Genomic DNA, 17,267 nt, shown 5'->3' with positions numbered 1-17,267 from the left:
TTCTGTATGAAAACATATCAGAAATACCTACAACCCTAGAGTTAACCCAGAGAGAGTCCATTGTAATAGAAGTGTGATAAGAGAAATTCAGTACAACGTCCAAAAGCAAGCAAGACCAATTTTGTGGCTTAGTTCCTCTCTAGTGCCTTATATAGATTTCACATTTCATTTTATGTCCATTTAATCCAGACATAAGCACTGGATCCTAAGCTCACAGCCCTCGTCCGTCAGTAGCAAACTGGGAAGGAGCAGAGAAAGCATATTAGGCAGCTCCTGTGGCCAATAAGAGCCATTATTCCAGAGTAACAATGGTGGCCAGTGCAGGAGCCCTTACCTTGTACCGAACATCAGTCCACCAAGGGCCCATCAGTCAGAACCCATCTTAGAGAACAAAAACTAAGAGATGACCTCTACACTGAGTTTCCTAAGTGTATCTATTTCCTAAGAGAGAAATACGAATTAGGAAGAAAAGTCCTATCAGTGTGTGCATTTCACTATGATAGAGGAGAAGTAATTCCCTAGCAGCATTTGAGATTTTTGAAAGTTCTTACATGATTTGCACTTGGTCACGCTTTGCTTTCTGGCATTTGCTGGATGCAGAGAGGCCTTGTAAGAAGGGCAACTTGTAAGAAGAGCTGGCAACTTTGTGGAACGGAGGTCAAACTATTTCATGTAAATGTTTAATTTTCATACTCCTTATTTCTTCTTTACAGGAGTTCAGATTTAATCGTTTTGTAGAAGATGGTAAGAAGAAAACCACCTTTTTCAAAAAAGGAAAAAAACTGAAGTGTTACCTAATGCCATTTGGAACTGGAGCCAGCAAATGTCCGGGCCGATTTTTGGCAATTATTGAAATAAAGCAATTGTTGGTTGTACTTTTAACTTATTTTGATTTAGAAATAATTGATGATAAACCTATAGAAGCAAACTGCAGCCGTTTTCTGTTTGGTATTCGGCATCCAGCCTCTGATGTTTTATTTAGGTACAAGGTAAAATCTTAAAGAAGCTGAAAAGAAAGAAAAGAAATCTATCAAAACTAACCTAAATGTCCTTGGCTTATCAATTTGTTTTGAATTTCTGCAAATGTAATTGCTTTGTTTGTTTGTTTGTTTGTTTAAGAAGTGTCAATTTATATTTGATCTGTGATCAGTCCAGTCTGCACAAAACCTATCATAAAATAAAATAGAATGTCGACATGAAAATGGACATCAAAATAAGCATAATGATAAACTCAAAATAGCTTTTTTATGTTTTTCTACATACTGTGATTTTCACCTGTCATAGTAAATGTACCGCAATAAATTTGGCACTGTGGGATTTTGTAAGTCATTCATGTTCTTTTCTAATATGTAAAACCACACTTTATGTACAACTGGAAATTTGTGCTAGAAATGGACACTGTCTAACAAATGCAAAATTCTCAGAGAAGAAGGAAATTAAATTTTCATGAGATAAACCGGATGAAAATGTTCCCTTCAAGTGTAATATCAATAATATCTATAGCACCTGAGTACGTTTGCATTAAATGAGTTTTGCAGTAGATTAAATGCTTCAACTTCACTTCAATATTTAATCATCCATAAATGTTCTTTATTACTTTGTATACTATGGCTCAATGCAACAAAATTTCTTGTTAGGTAAGACCACTCATGTTAAGTTAGATACTGATAAGATGTATAAGAACACACAAAACCTATTCATATTCAGCAGTTGCCCGAGACATTAGTATTAGGTCTGTTGTTAGGAGCAAATGTTGAAATCATTACATGGTAGTGTTTGGTTTCAGTGTAAACTGGAAGGGTTATATCAGCACTGCAATGAACTCTTTCCTAGACGCTTCCATTTATGTAAACTGAGAAACTAGATAGCAGGATTTGTTCTTGACACATCATCTTTTGGACTTGGAGCTTATTTGGATTGATTACATAATGCAATATAATTTTATATGCCATAACGCAGCATTGTGTCCATGATTCAAAGCTTTCTAATTTCAGGGTACCAAGTGATTATTTGCCATCTGACATAAATGATGATACTGTGTATAATCAGGAAAAGCAGGTAATAAAATTCAGTTAATTTGTATGGCATGATTGGAACTTCTACTATTTCAGCATTGTGCTATTGGTTTTAAAAGGCGATTGATTTTTAAAATAACATTATAAAGTACAATACTTAATAGTAAATACATGTTCTAGCATTCGTATTCTCCTTCTTAAAGTACATGCTCTACACATTTCTTAGTGAGGTTCTGCTGGTCTAAACTCTGATTTTTGCTTGATTGGAAATGTCTTTATTTTTGCCCTCATCCTTAAAAGATGACTTTGCTATGCGCACAAGTCTGTTTCCTCACGGCACTCTGAAGATACTGCATAGTCTTCAGGCTTCTGTTGCTGCTGTCAAGAGGTTAGCCTTCCGTCAGTTTAATTATTCAAAGGGTACTCTGCCTCTTCTCTCTGATGGTGTTAACATGTTCTTTTTGTCTTTGATGTTCTTGGTCTTTCTGTATCATGCTTGCATGTCACAGTGCCTCTTGAGTCTGAGAATATGTGTCTTTTATCAGGTGGGAAAAATTCTCAGCCATAATGTCAGAATAACACCTCTCCCAGAGTCTGTATTAGAGCATCCCACTCGATACTCCATGTTGGTTGACCTTTTCTCCCCATGTTTTCTAGCTCTAATTTATATTCTAGGTAATTGGTATAGATCTCACTCTCACAGTGTACCTAATCTGCTCTTTAACTCATCCATGGAGTTTGTTTCTTGCTTCTTATTTCACCTCAGAGGATTGAGTAATCCTACTCCTTACCCTTCTTATTCATGGTACACACTTACGATTTGTCCAGGCAACACCTCTCTGGCTTTATCTACTTACTCTATCTTATTATCCCTAATCTTCACCATTATACGCCTCCCCATCATAAACGTTCTGATGTGTTTGATGCTTATCTTTTTATTAGTATGTATTTTTATAAAACATATTACCTATGTGCAGGTTAATTTACACAAGTGCTTTTTCTATACATGAGATCCGTCTTTTTGTATTAAGCCCTATGTTTTTAAAGATCTATCCATATTACTATACACACACACACATACATGCACACACACAGATATATACGTATATTTAATATGTTTCTTCTAACTGCTGTTTAGTATTCCATAACATGCACCCACAGTGTTTTAATGACCTCTTCACCCCACGATGGAAATTGTATCCATGGGAAACTTAATTTGGGGGAGAGGCCAAAGCAGGAACTCTACCCCCACCTGTCTTCCCACTGCTGTGTGCAGCCATCCTTCACCCTGGGCTGCCACAGACTCTGTCCCCAACGATGGTACCACACCACACCACACACACACACACACACACACACACACACACACACACACATACACACAGTTTGTGACTGCCTTCATTCTCCCCAAGATGTTCTAGAGTTGTTATGTTCCATCCTTAGATCCTTATGATCCTCTCCTTTCTGTGGGTTGATTTTGAGTCAGGTGCCAGCTGCCAACTTAGCTTTCAGTTTTTCTTCTGATCCCACTGAGTTTGCTAAGTTCAAGGATTAATTTTGTTCTTCCTATCTGCCTGGTCCTTTTCTATGTCTTTTTCCTTTGTCATACAGTCAATATCCTCTTTCATTTCTTTAAGTATATGAAGAAACCTATTTTATGTTATGTATCTGAAATTTCTAAATCATTAGTATTTTGTGGGTCTGATTCTGTGTCTGTTAGTTTAACTCTTACTCAGTATGGCTTGTTTATTGAGCCCGTATTCCTTGGAATTTTATCTCTGGAAAATTTTTAAGACCTGAGTTTTAAGGTTCATTCCTTTGGGGAGAAGTTGAGTTTCTTTTGTGTGAGTACTGATGTTATTATCAAACTCAGATCACTTTAAGTTTTCAGCTTGAGTACTTTGAGAGGAGATGAGGGATGGGAAATATATGGGTAATGTGGGTTATAACCCTAAATCAGCTACAAAGCAGTTCTGTGATAAGGAATAGACAGGATAGACTTTCTGCTTTGGGGATTTTTTTTTCTTTTCCCAGAGCCACCACCGAGAGAGGCAAATCTAGTCAGTCTTGCCTAGTCAGGCAAATCTAGAGCAAGGTTTCTTTCTAGTTCACCAACCAAGGATGTTCCCTTTGCAAGTTTTTGGCTTGGTGCAGCAGTCTTGGATTTCACACACACTCCCAACTGAGGCCCTAGGTTTTATCTTCTGCCTGCCACAAAGCGTAGCCCATTCTTTTTGTACTACGAGGACAACTAGTCCACCATATTCCCTGAAGGAGAAGCTACCATATTCTTCCATTTGTCTCCGCAGTATACTCTGTCTTACAGCAGAGAGAGCATGGGAAATTATTCACTTCTAATTTCTGCTTAACTTCAAAGTGTGTCCAGGAATTTAGAATAGAAAGTAAGAATAAACAAAAGGGTTGAGAAAATATTATATAAAAGGAATGGGCAGTAGAACCAAACCAGAATCATGTCACAGGCTTACATGTAGGAATTAAAGAGTGTTTATGAATCGGAAAAAAAAATGTCATGTAGAAATAAGCTAAAAGACATGGATTCTAGCTGTGATATGACTAGTTTGTTATCATCGACCAGTCATTTTGCTTCTCATTGCTTCGGTTCCTTAATTGCAAAATAAAAAAATAATAAGGCCTTTTTGAAATGAGGGTTCATGATGAGGATTAAACATAATGAGACGTGTGAATTTATTTTGAAAAGTGTAATGCAATATGCGAACATAAAGTTGTAAGGAGGTACTTTAACAAGGTTGCACCTTTTAAAAACTGTTCTTATGTATTTGTTAAAGGGAATATTTTTTTAGTCATCATATAGTTCATTATTCAGTCAAACATTTATTGAGCATTGCCTCTATTCTAGACATGAGGCTGTGCACTGGATTACCCTTCTTCAAGAACACACAATTTATTAGGGAAAACCACACACACAACCAATTTATTATAAGTGTCGTTGGAAGTAATAAATTCATCTCTTTAAAAAGGTTCTAAAATTCTGATTTACCACTAGTTCTAACTAACCTTCCATCAGTCATTCCAGAGTCGTGTTCTGTAATGAGAAATTACCATGTGCATAATTATGCACAATAAAACATATACATCAGGTATTGTGATTATATGATAAAAATAGCAAACCAAACACAGTCATTGAGGCTCCAGAATCTTTTTACAAACTATATTTTATATATCATAAGAACTCTTTTTTTTTTTTCATTTTTACAGCCCCTCCCTTAGTTTCAAATTAAAGGAAATGAATAATAATATTGTTTTATATATCATTGGCTAACAGTAACGAAGCATTCAGTTGGCAAAAACTTAATGCTCTGAAGATATTAAGAAAAAAAGCTATTTACTACTAAAATAAGGCACACTGCTAAGCAACCCATGTGGGGACATCTGTCTGCCTTGTTCTGGCTTTCCTGGAACACTTAATTATATTTTCTCCATTTTATCATTAAGTTTGGGGTCACAAGTCTAAGGTAAAAGAGTTTCTATACTCAAAATCTGCATGATTACTTCTGTTTATTTTCTCACAAAAAAAATAATTTGGGTAACACTTCCTGTAAATGACTTCTAATTTAACAGTGGAACCTTAAAACCAATTTCAAAGATCAAAGCACAAAAATTATTTAAGTTTTGATCTTAGTATAAAATAATGTCAATAATGATAAAATAAGAACTCTATGCCTTTAGAATATGCACTGTTCTTAACCTATTAAATTCACCCATATTGCAAACTATTATTTACTTGAACTGCATTATTAGGTATTCATATTCACATACTCAATTAAGAAAAAGTTAGCAAGCCAAGATTACATTCCCTGTAGCATTATTTTAAATTATAATGAGTAATCACATAAAACTCTCTACTATTTCTCTAACGCAATTATTACTTACTTTGCTTCATAGTGTTAATCTAAATCAGTGATCATTGATGTTTGGACTTTTTAGCTGAAGCCTTTATTTTGTTTATAATACTTTCTTGAGTAAGATGAATTTAATTTGTGAAAAAAACTACTGCACAATTTTAAAAAGGAGATAATTTGGCAATGCTTATGTTTAACAATATTTTTTAGTCAAAGGGAAGTGCTGTATGTTATAAAAAAACTGTTGTTCTGAATTGTTCGTTTAATATCTTTTGATTTTAAAATGGTATATATGTGGATTTATGAGGAAGTAAATCTTAAAAAGGCATTAGATTAGAAATGCAAATGCTTTGTAATTCTACTTTTATTTACAACAATAATTCAATAAATTAACTTTTAAAACACAGATGAATTACTGTGTCTCCTTATTTCCCTACTAGGAGCATGTTGGGTGACAGAAGATTTGGTTGCAAATAGCGAGTTATTTGGAAAATACTTTTGCTGTCTGAATATCCTCACATTCTTGTCTTCCCCCACCCCAAACACACACACACACACATACACACACACACACACACACACACACACATTGTTATTTTCTGATACTCTTCCTAAAAGTGCATTCATTGTTATATTCAGAGTATTTTTCAAATATTTTAACTTAGCTGTTTATGTGGGAAATAATAAAAACAGACCCAAGAAATATCAGGGACTAATACGTTTTTTAATAAGTTTATTTTAACCAGGCTGACCTTGCTAGTCTCTAGCTCTGAATAATTGTAGTCATTCTGTGGAGAGATGTAAAAGAACAACAAAAAATAGAAAAGAGATCCCATTAGACAAGGTCTTTGTCTTCTGAAGGTCGCTTAACACAGATCATGAATGAAGATGAATAATACTTGGCCAGTGTTCTATTTATTCATAAAGCTGAAATCCAAATTGTAGATAAAGCAAGTAATATGGGATGGTGTTGAAGATGAAATGTGGCTCCTTCAGTAACTATACATACAGCTTTTTCCTGGACACTTGACTTCTCTAAGAAACACTCCTGTGAGTCATTAACGTTTTTACAGGAACTTGCCTTAGCTCTAAAGGTGTTCCTGTGTATTTGAACTAGTCAGTTCAGTATTGTTTAAAAATTAAGATAAATTATGTCATTAAATGGGCAGTCTATGAAATAATTATCTATGATTTCAATTTTACTATAAAAACCATTTATCAAGTAAATAAAAATTTTATTTTTTTAACTGTCTGGAAGCAGCCATGACCATGTGAATAATAATATACATTTTCTATTCAGGATATAGCTGGATAGAAAAAATAGTCAGTGTAACCTGCTGGATAATTTTAACTGGGTTTGATATAGTTTGTTGTCAATTATTTGAGGAAAAGTAGGATATATTGCTAAATATACAGGAAGTAAGTGTTTAGTGATACACTCATGAAGCATTTTATTTCCCTTACAACATTTGGTGCTTATAGAAGAAACTAGAGGTAAAGAGAACTATAATCTAATAATAAATAATAGGTAAAGGTACTAATATCTAATGATTCATCCATGAGTCACTCCTCAATATAAAGCATGTGTTAATTTAAGATTTTCATTTGTTTACAAGAGAACATTTACTCCATATAACATTTATTTCTAAGAACTTATGTCATTATTACGTGATAAATACCCCAGATTTTTAGTAAATTCTTTCATCTTTTATGTTTAGTGTTTAAATGAAATATACTTTTATTTCACAACTTCTAAGAACTGTCCAGTATATTAAAGTTTTACAAATGTCTTTGTTTTGTTAAATGGAATTTTTTTAAGTATTTTAAATCAGTTTTGAATTTTTTTAATGAGTCTCGAAGTCTACAGAAAGTACTGTCTCTGTGTTTTCAAGTTAGGTATCCATTTTTTAAGTTTTTATTTTGAATTAATTTTAGATTTACACGAAATCTGTAAAATAGTATTCATTTCTACAGAAGAAAGTCCTCAGACTAAACAATGTTTGCAAAATGTTAAACTAAAGAGTGGTCCCAACACTTAGCCAGTTGGAGACCTTAGTTAATCCTTGAACTTTGGAGATGTTTATCCATAATAACTACCCTCTAGGACAACCTGCTATAAATAACAGAGTGGCAGAGAGAATTTGAGTATGTATTGTGAACAGATCCTCTATTGTCCAATTAAGTATGGTTTTCATAAAACACCATTTTTTCTAAATTTTAAAAAGATCTTACTTCAATAATTCTAGATTTTACTTAATTTCGCTTTCTTAAAAAATGTACACTTCAAAGATCTATACGCCTGATGCTTCTCCAAAAGAAAATTAAAGTAAGTTACTCCCTGACCCTGCTTCCTGATATGTGGAGCATTCAATAGATAGATTTCCTTTCTCCCTCCAGGCGCTGTATGTTTCTGTGGAGGCCTGGTTTGGAAAATCATTTCCTTTCGTGGATGTCTCATGGCTCAGCCTGACACCAGGATTGTGACCATAGCTCTGCAGAGAAACTGTACATGGCAAAGGTAGCTGTACTTACTTGAACAGACAGTGCATGATTTAATGTTTTAACCGTTAGGTATATAATCCAGGTGTCTCCCATTATAATAAGGTATTATTTGTCTTCTCTTCTCAAAGAGTAGGTGAGGATATTTAACAAAGAAATCCTTATACCAAGTTCTTCAGTAATTGCCAGAGCAGAATAAATGCATAAAATGAGCTTAGGCCATGAAGCATTTTTATGTTTAAATCTAAATTCTCATCTCTAAACATCTCTATTAACACAGCAGATTTGAGTTGCAACCATCCTCCTAATAAAATGTGAAATCTTTAAGATTGTGAAGCATTTGTAAATAATGGATCCTTTAAATATCCCTGAACTTTATTCTAAAACTTATAAGGAGAAATAATAATTGCTTTATATAACCACTGATACCATTTTAGCATTTGATGAAGATGTTAATTTATGGTTGGTTAGCAGTTTATGGCTGTCATTAGTTTTTCAGTTTGGTCCACATTAGAAATCTATTTTTCTTTTTTATTTTAATCTGAGACAATTATATAAAGATATGGTTATGTTTTATCTAAAATGTATCATTCTACTATAGCATTTCAAATTATTCACAGATCATAGTTCTTATATGTGCATATATGAATTTAAAAATACAGCAATAAAATGCTTGAAACAGATCATAAATTTGCTTCATATTTTATTGCATCTCTGAATCAGGTTGAGAAGACAAGGGCAACTATGGTCTTTGGGAAAGAATTAACTCTTTCTCAAGCCGGAAAGGAGAATGATATCACAGGGTGCATAATTAAAGGTAACTCCCTATCGAAGCATCCTGGTGACTTACTTGTAAGATAGGCTTGTCTATTTTATTATATATGGTTGGGGCGGGGGTTGGAAACTGCAAAATCCTCTTTCCCCTTTGCAATGTAACCTTCCCAGCCCAGTCATTTCTCTTAAAGTTTCTAATCTGTATTTCTATATTGCTCGAATTAGAGAACATAGGGGAAGGAAAAGAAAGAAAAGTCACACACATACACATCCACACGCATTCAGGGGTACTTGATAATTTTGCAATTATCCAGAAATCTCCTGGATCCTGTTCAGACGAGTAAAAAGTGGTAGAATTTAACCCAAATTAAACCTCAGAAACAGCGAGCAAAGAGTTTCCCCTGCCTTGCTAGGGAGCAAAGAGCTCTTTGAGGTTTAAAACTGGGGCGCTTCCACAGAATTCCTGGGGTTAGCAAGGCTGTGGGGTGTTCCTGAGAAGTCTGGGATCTGCCCGTGAACCCACCTGCCAGGGGACACAGGGGACAACTGGATCCAAGTGCCAACTCTGAAAAAAGAGTTTGAGGCAGAACCCTGAACTTCGCTTTTTGTGCCAAGAAACTTGGAGGCTGGTTGGTTGTTTTTGAGGGATCGGGAGGGGCTGGGGACCCAGTCCATGGGGAACACTGGGAGAAGGGGTGCCCTGCGGCTGCGGACATAGAGTCCCTCCCAGGGCGCAGCGCGAGCAGAGCGGCGCGGTGGGCACGTGTATTGTGGACTTTCGGTCTACAACCTTGGGCTGCCTGGAAAACTGACTCTCCCCCCTCCCCCCCTTCTTCTGCCCTCCAGGGTCCCCAGTACAAACATTTGCCCTGGCTTGGGGTGAAACAGACACCTGGTTATGCAGCACAAACTACAGTATCCTGGTTCTAGTAACCACACATCAGAAGAGCCAGAGATCCAGCAGGAAGAAAAGGGCTCTTACCCTGAGAGTTGTTTTTGCTCTTAAACTTAAGTTATTGTCTCCTGTTTTCCCCCCGCTCCCCTCCTTCCATCTACCGTGCCCAATGTCTGATTTAAAAGGCCAAATTGAAATCAACCTGCACCACATTGGCAAAGCCGGGAGCATCCGAGTTGTGAGTGCCAACGCGGAGCGCGCAGGAGCGGGGCTCATTTATTTTGCCCACACAACAAAAAACTGTTAATTGATGTAAAGTTGCTTGGCACGAGGATAATTTAATCGGACCTGCATTTTAATTAAAAGAAAACTTATTTATGTTTCCGATGTTTACGTTGAGCAATTTAATTTTGTTTGGAGGCACTGTTGTGCACTTGGTAACCTCCCCCTACCACCACTTGCCCAACTGAATCACAGTTTCATTAAAGGTTTTGCTAAGGAGCCTCGCCTGACCAGGATTCATTACCTCCTGCCTTCTATGAGCACACTTTCGGGTCTCCTCTCGCTCTGTCGCTCCACGCGGCAGAGCCGCCACAGTGTGCTGCGAGCCGGGAAGTGAACTCTCATCATTATTTTTCAAAGTCTGGGAAGTGTATTATCCTTTTTCCTAGTGGTAATTAGTTACCATAGCATCTAATACGTAAATGTGCCCAGAGCACACCATTAACAGTTAAACGGAGGATTCAATTTAACACATGATTATATCTTTCATAAGTCATTATATTGGAAAGTCAATGCCACTCATGCTGGGGCAATCTCAGGGTCTAGGGCGCGTGGAAAGGTTCGGTTCCAGCGTCCGGGTCCCAGAGTTCGTGGAGAAGGGAAACCTGTGAGCCTGGGCTCTCCTGGGTGAGCTGTAGACAGTAAGGATGGGTGGTGGGTGGGATAGGAGGGAGTAGAATTTAAGCTCAACACAGGATCTTGGGGGGATGCCCAGCTGCGGAGAGTGGAGAAGGCAGCACAGAATGCGCGCGCGCGCACACGCACACACACTCACACACACACACACACAAGACGGGGAGGGGAAGGAGGGGTACTAGCAAGCTCTTCGAAGATGATCATTTGCTGGTCCTGTAGGAGCCCACGAATAACCCCGACGCTTCTGTAGGTGCCTAGTGTCAAGCTGGAGAAGAGATTAAGTAGGAATTAGAATTTAGAGAAGACAATTGAAATTAGAAATTAGAGAAGGAAACCGGTGGAATAGAAAGCCAAGTGGGACCCAGGGTCCTCGCTCAACCTCATTTGCCTACTGTCTGTGCTCTAACAAACAAGTAGCAGGATCCATGCTGCGGGGTTTCTCTGAAGAAGCGCCCTACCTAAGGCGCGGTTCGGGTGGAGGAGGCTCAGAGGCGGGCGAGGTGCTCTGGCCGTCTGGTGAGCCACAGCCTCAGGGGCCAGCCTGTCTGCTCCGGCCAGAGAACACTTCCCCAAGACCACACTGATGCCCCTGGTGCTCAGCCACTCGGTCCCGACGTGGATGGTACATACTGGAAATACATCTGCGGCCCACAAGCGTGTGGGCCAACTTTCCAGACTGGGCCGCGCAGTTCAGGACTCAAACCTCAGAAAGGAAGCAGCCCCCGGGGGCGGGGGTTGGGGGGGGGGTGCTGGTTGCCGGGATGGAGAAGAATTGCTCCTCCGGCAATCAGTTTCCTTCTTGGAAAGTTGCTGCTGAAGAAACTGAAAAGTTTCAGGCCATCTGGAGAGCCACCTAAGAAATCACGGGAAACCCCTCTCCTGGTCCTTTCAGGTGTCCTGCCTTTACTCCTAGAACCAAACGCTGGCCAACTCCTGGATTTGGAAAGAGAATTGATTTGTCTGTAATTACCAACATGAAAATAAATATTATTAACCTCGCCATTTTTAATAATTGTACATATTCGTCTGACATTTCAACTTATCCTCAACATCCTCTCCTTTCCCCATCCGTTTCAAGTCTCTTCCAAGAGTAAGACTGCAGATTGAATGAGTGATCAAAGAATAAAAGAAGTATGAGCATTTCTTTTTCTCCTGAAGTTCAAGATTTGTTTTTTGTACAATTTCTAATAATAGCTAAACAACACAGAGGTTACAGAGTATTTCAAGGAGGCCTTCTTAATAATGAGAAATATCAAGCAGTAAATCTTGCAGCAAATGTATGTCCTATAATGTTAATATGCAAAAAGAAAAAAAACCTACTGATGGTGGCTGTGGTTAATTCCTAATCAGAATGATGGACAGCAGGGCCAGAACAATACAAACTAATGGCTGTGTTGCTGATCACTTTACCCCTTGATTAAAGACACCCAATTATGGCGCAGAACAGTGTCGTAATTATGTTTCTTAATCACATCCAGGAGGTTTAATTGCCTTAACGATGTGTTTCATTAAATGAATTTAGGTATTATAGTCGACAGTTTTCATACACAGTTGTTTTCAAATTAACATAATATTAGACATCGTCATGGAAATTGTTTTAATAATCATAATTAGACGCACCCAGGCTTTGTCTGGTAAATGCTGAGAGACGGTCTCTTCCTGCCTGGGGGCTGCCCTGGTCTGTTCCCTCCCTCTACCCCCACTCCCTGACTGGGAGGGCTCCAGCTTCAAGGCCTTTTGCTGTTATGTTTTCTGAAAAGTTACAGGTTCTGATTAATCTTTTTTGATGGCAAGTGGAGCAGAAAATATCCTCCCTCACCCCCCACTAAGTTTGATGTCATTTAGGGATATCATTATGAGCAGAGGCTATGCAGACAAAAATGCATGTAGCCTACTGCCTACAGAGGAAACACTCTAACAACCCATCACCACCACCACCATCTCCATAACCTCCACCACAGCAAAAATCAAGCCTTCTACACTTGAGGACATTATTAAGATCCAAATACAAGCCTACACAGACATTCTTTAAAAGAATCAATTCTCAACCCGATCCCAATATAGTCCCTAAAAATCTCATTAACAAGCAACACTAGTAAGTTTTGAAAATCTCTATGGGCATTGTTTACACTTATAATTAAGCCTGGTTGATTTTCCTGTTACAAAAGAAAAACAAGTGGAAAGCCACAACAAAATCCATTCTCAGAGAATCCAAATCCATCTCTTTTCCTGGGCTTTCAGGCAGTTGGAGATAGAAATTTTGATTAAATTCTTTAAGAAACTTTACCCTCTTTGATGGGCCTTGGCATGGTTAACAGTGCCATACAAGTGGGAAGAGCTCCAGAGGCAGCATGGCCTTCAAAGTTCATGCCAGCAGATAGGAGCTCTGGATCTCCTCTGGGTCTCACCAGTGACCCCACTGCTCTCTCCTCCCATGACCAGGCCTAGCCATCATCCTACAGACAAGTAAACAAGTGAAGTGGGGCTACTCCTAAGTGGGTATCCCTGCCCAAACCCTAGTTCCACCTTCTCTGAAACTCCTTTCTTTTTTGTTACCTTTCAAGCAAAGTAACACAGAAGAGAGGTGACTGCTCCTTCCACAAAGCACAGCATAATAAAATGTTTGATCAAAATATTTTAATAAAGATTCTTTCTGACATAGATACACATACAAATGGTCGTACATAGCTGTCATAGTCTGATTGACCTATTTGATATATATATCATTCTTTACACATCCAAAACCCGCCAGTAAATCCATCATAGCTCCCAACTCGCCGTCCAACCTGACAAGCTGAATTTGTATTATCTGCAAGGAGTGGAAAATAGCAGGACTCCATTTTTAAAAAAGGTTTTCTTGATTTTCATAGGATAGAAAGGCAGGCAAACAGCCATGCAAACTAAAACTGAAAGCTCACTTTGGGTAAATAGCTTCTTGCTCTTCCTTAGTTTTATTTTATTTCTTTTTAAATTTTATTTTTTTTTTTAGAAAAATAACAAAGGATTTCACACCATAGGCAAATCAAACCAGTCTTTTAACTTAAATAATTCTCCACAGTTAAAATAACTTATATATGTACATATATATTAAAAGCAATTAAATTAGACCTTTTAAAAATGCACAGCACAGCCTGGAAAAATATTTGCTTAGCATGTTCTTACTTATAGGATCTATTGCTGTGATGTCCTTCCCTTTTAGAATGCAAAGGAGTCCCCTTTCAAAAAAAGAGATCAATTCATTCATCAATTAAGAATACACCTTCCTGTAATTTTTGGACTGAAGCAATTTATTAAAGCTCAATTTAAATACAGGGATGATGCAACTGAAAATATCCAGGTGACCTTTGATAAACCTAAGCAGCTCAGATACATCAATATGTCTCTTCATACTTGTTGGCAAATAAACCTTTTAAACACTTGGCACACAGTATAAGTTAATCTATAAAACAGAATTTTAGAGGCATTAAAAAAAATCTGCACAAAAGACCCATGACCTTAACACATGATAAATATTGTTGATGTGGAAGGGTCATTGAAGAATAACAAATAAATACCATGAATTGTTAATACATCATTGCAGAGTGAAAAGTAACAAGGTGCACATAAATATTTTTAAATGCAATTCTTTCAGCCACAGTCAGTTTTTTTTTTTTTTTTTATATCACTCTTGCCAAAACTTTTGAGCATTTTCACAGGATTAAAGTTCAGAGACAATAAAAAATACAAGTCTTTCATAGCAATGTGTCTCTTTCTGGTTTTCTTCCCCCACTTAAATAAGTCTACATTTCAAGTTTTTCTCCTGGCTCAGAATCAAAATTTATTTTCAAGTGCCCTTTCTGATTTGTCTGAATGAATATTCATCCCACAAGCCACCCAACCCCGGACTCCTCCTCTGCCCCTCAGCACTAGCCAAATTCACAATTATTAGTAGGATTAGTATTTTGCCATTTAATAAATACTCTCCACGCTTAATAACCAAGCGACTACTTCCCAACTTATATTTTAAGCTTCCTTGCGGTCTAGGCTGCCACCAAAGTTGCCACTTTTCTGAGAAAAAAAAAACATCCATACTTCATCCCAACTCCACCTCCCTCCTCCCTCCCTCCCCACCCCAAAGACCGAGATTCTGGGGATGTCGAGGCTAAAAGTCCCGTTTGTCTCTGATACTTCTCAGTTTTCGCCTCTGTTTTGTTTGCAAGTGTTTCACAACTACGAGAGGACCAAAGTAAAAGGGGTGGGGGGCAGCTTTTCACTTTCCTCTAGCTTTGGGGTCGGTCTAGTGTTTTCCGGGGGTGTGTTTAAGGCTTCTCCGTGCACTGTTTGCAGAGGCTGGAGGAGACGCTGTTAAACAGGGCGCACTTCTCCGGACAGGAGGCGGCCGGGGGCAGCCCGGCGCTGAACGGGTAGCCGGCAGCCTGCTCGTAGGCGCCGAGCGCCGGGTGCAGGGCAGCGGCGGCCGCCGCCGCCGCCGCGGAGCTGGGCAGCGAGGCGGCCGAGATGGCCTGGCCCTGGTTGAGGTAGGCGACGAGGCGCCGCATCTCCTCCAGGGCCTGCGCCTGCATGAGGATGTAGTTCTTGGCGAGCAGCAGCGTGGCGATCTTGGAGAGCTTCCGCACCGAGGGGCTGTGCGCGTAGGGGATGACCGCGCGCAGCTCGTCCAGCGCGTCGTTCAGGTCGTGCATCCGCCGGCGCTCCCGGGCGTTGATGTTGAGCCGCAGCGCCTTTTGCTCTTTGGATTTCTTGCTGCTGCTGCTGCCGCCGCTGCCGCCGCCGCCGCCGCCGCCGCCGCCACTGCCGCTGCTACCCCCGCCGCTGCCGCCGCCGCCGCCGCCGCCGGGGCCCCCCGAGGGGGCGCTGGCGCCGCCGTGGAGGTGGGCGTTGGAGCAGCCCTCGGCCGCCTTGGCGCCGCCGCCTCCCGCGCCCGGGGAGGCCCGCGGGTCGGCGCCTCCGGCCCGCAGCACCAGCTCGCAGCGGCCGTCGCTGTCGTCGTCGGGGCTCTGCTCGCCGCCGCTGCTCTCGGCCACCGAGCCGCGGCTCGCACTCTCGCCGTATTTGAGGCACAGGGCGGCCCCAGCCGGCAGACTGCTCAGGCTAGGGTCGCCCCCAACGCCGGCAGAGCCCACGAGCAGCCCGGGGACGCCCACCCCGCCGCCGCCGCCGCCGCCGCCGCCGCCGCCGCCACCTCCCGCGCCGCCGCCGCCTCCCCCAGGCGGTGGCAGCAGCAGCCCTGCCCCCTCGGGGTCAGCCGGCTCGAAGCAGCCCAGGGGCGAGGAGGAGGACGACGCCGGGCGCTCCCGGGGCGGCGGCGCCAGGGACAGGTCCATGCCCGGGGGCGTGGAGCGGAAAGCCGCCTCCAAGCGCTTTGCGGTGGAGGCGCTCAGGCTCTTGTGCAGAAAGAGGTCGTCTTCGCCCGAGGCGGCTGCGCCGAGGTGCAGCCCGCGCTCCATGGTCCGGCGCCGGCGCACAGCCCCGGCCCGCCGCGCCGGCCGCCGCCGCCTCGGCTGGGGAGTCAGGCGGCGCCGCAGACGCGCCCGAGCCGGGCTCCTGGGCTGGTGCGCGCGTCGGTCCCGGTGCTGCTGGCAGCCCTCTCCCCTTCTTTTTCTTTTTCGCCTTCCCCCGCGCTCTCCGCCTCCTCTTCTTCTTCTTCTTCGTCTCCAGCCGATGGTGCTGGCTGCTGGGGCTCACCATGGGCCGCGGCCCCGCATGGTGGGAGGGTGGGCGCGGAGGGAGTGGAGCCGCCGCCGCTGCCGCCGCCGCTCTGAGCCCAGCCCCGCGCCGCCTCTCCGCACCGTTTATCTTGCTTGGATTCACCTTCAAGAGATTTCCGGACCCATCAACCAGCCGCCGCCACAGACGGGGGAGTCTTTTACATCATTATCTCTGAGTAGGTTATTATGAAGAAGACTCGCCTGTTGGGACAGCGCTTTCTACCCAATCAGGTTAACGTTTTAATTAATAGGATTAAAACGGTAACAAACAATCGCAGGCGCTATCTGGCCGCGAGTCTGAATAGTTTCATTTCCCAGGTCTGAAGACAGGCAGCAGCTAGAGCTTTATAAAAGGCGCCTGCTCCATTATTCTGCGTGCCATCTGTATACACAGCTTAGCGCATATGTTTGCAAGGCGCTGGGTCCTGTTAGTAACCCAACAACTGCCTTTAGCTTGACATGTGTGGCGACTTTCACTCATCAATGAGCACACTAAAAGCCCTACTTAGAGCCGAGGATGTTCTTTGCTCCTTCAGCAAATTGTGGCTCGGCGGCAAAGCCTGGGAGTCCCGGGGAG

At 41.3% G+C, this 17,267-nt stretch overlaps 2 protein-coding genes across 2 annotated transcripts in view; one reads left to right on the top strand and one right to left on the bottom strand.

The window, feature by feature from the left end:
- Positions 1 to 3,615, top strand: part of LOC122210892 (cytochrome P450 7B1) — a 173,097-nt gene extending 169,482 nt beyond the window's left edge. Inside the window, exon 6 of the mRNA XM_042923836.1 lies at positions 714 to 3,615. Within this exon, the coding sequence (XP_042779770.1) occupies positions 714 to 1,001 (288 nt within the window). The 3' untranslated portion in view covers positions 1,002 to 3,615. The remainder of the gene's footprint in view (positions 1 to 713) is intronic.
- Positions 3,616 to 15,280: 11,665 nt separating this feature from the next.
- Positions 15,281 to 16,429, bottom strand: BHLHE22 (basic helix-loop-helix family member e22). The gene has a single exon (XM_042924418.1). It carries the CDS (start codon positions 16,427 to 16,429, stop codon positions 15,281 to 15,283), a length of 1,149 nt encoding a protein of 382 aa, XP_042780352.1.
- Between the last annotated feature and the right edge of the window lie 838 nt (positions 16,430 to 17,267).

The sequence above is a fragment of the Panthera leo genome, chromosome F2 (assembly GCF_018350215.1).
Source record: "Panthera leo isolate Ple1 chromosome F2, P.leo_Ple1_pat1.1, whole genome shotgun sequence".
Classification (NCBI taxonomy): Eukaryota; Metazoa; Chordata; class Mammalia; order Carnivora; family Felidae; genus Panthera; species Panthera leo.
Note: the sequence above shows the minus strand (reverse complement) of the source record. Positions and strands in the feature narration are given on the sequence as shown.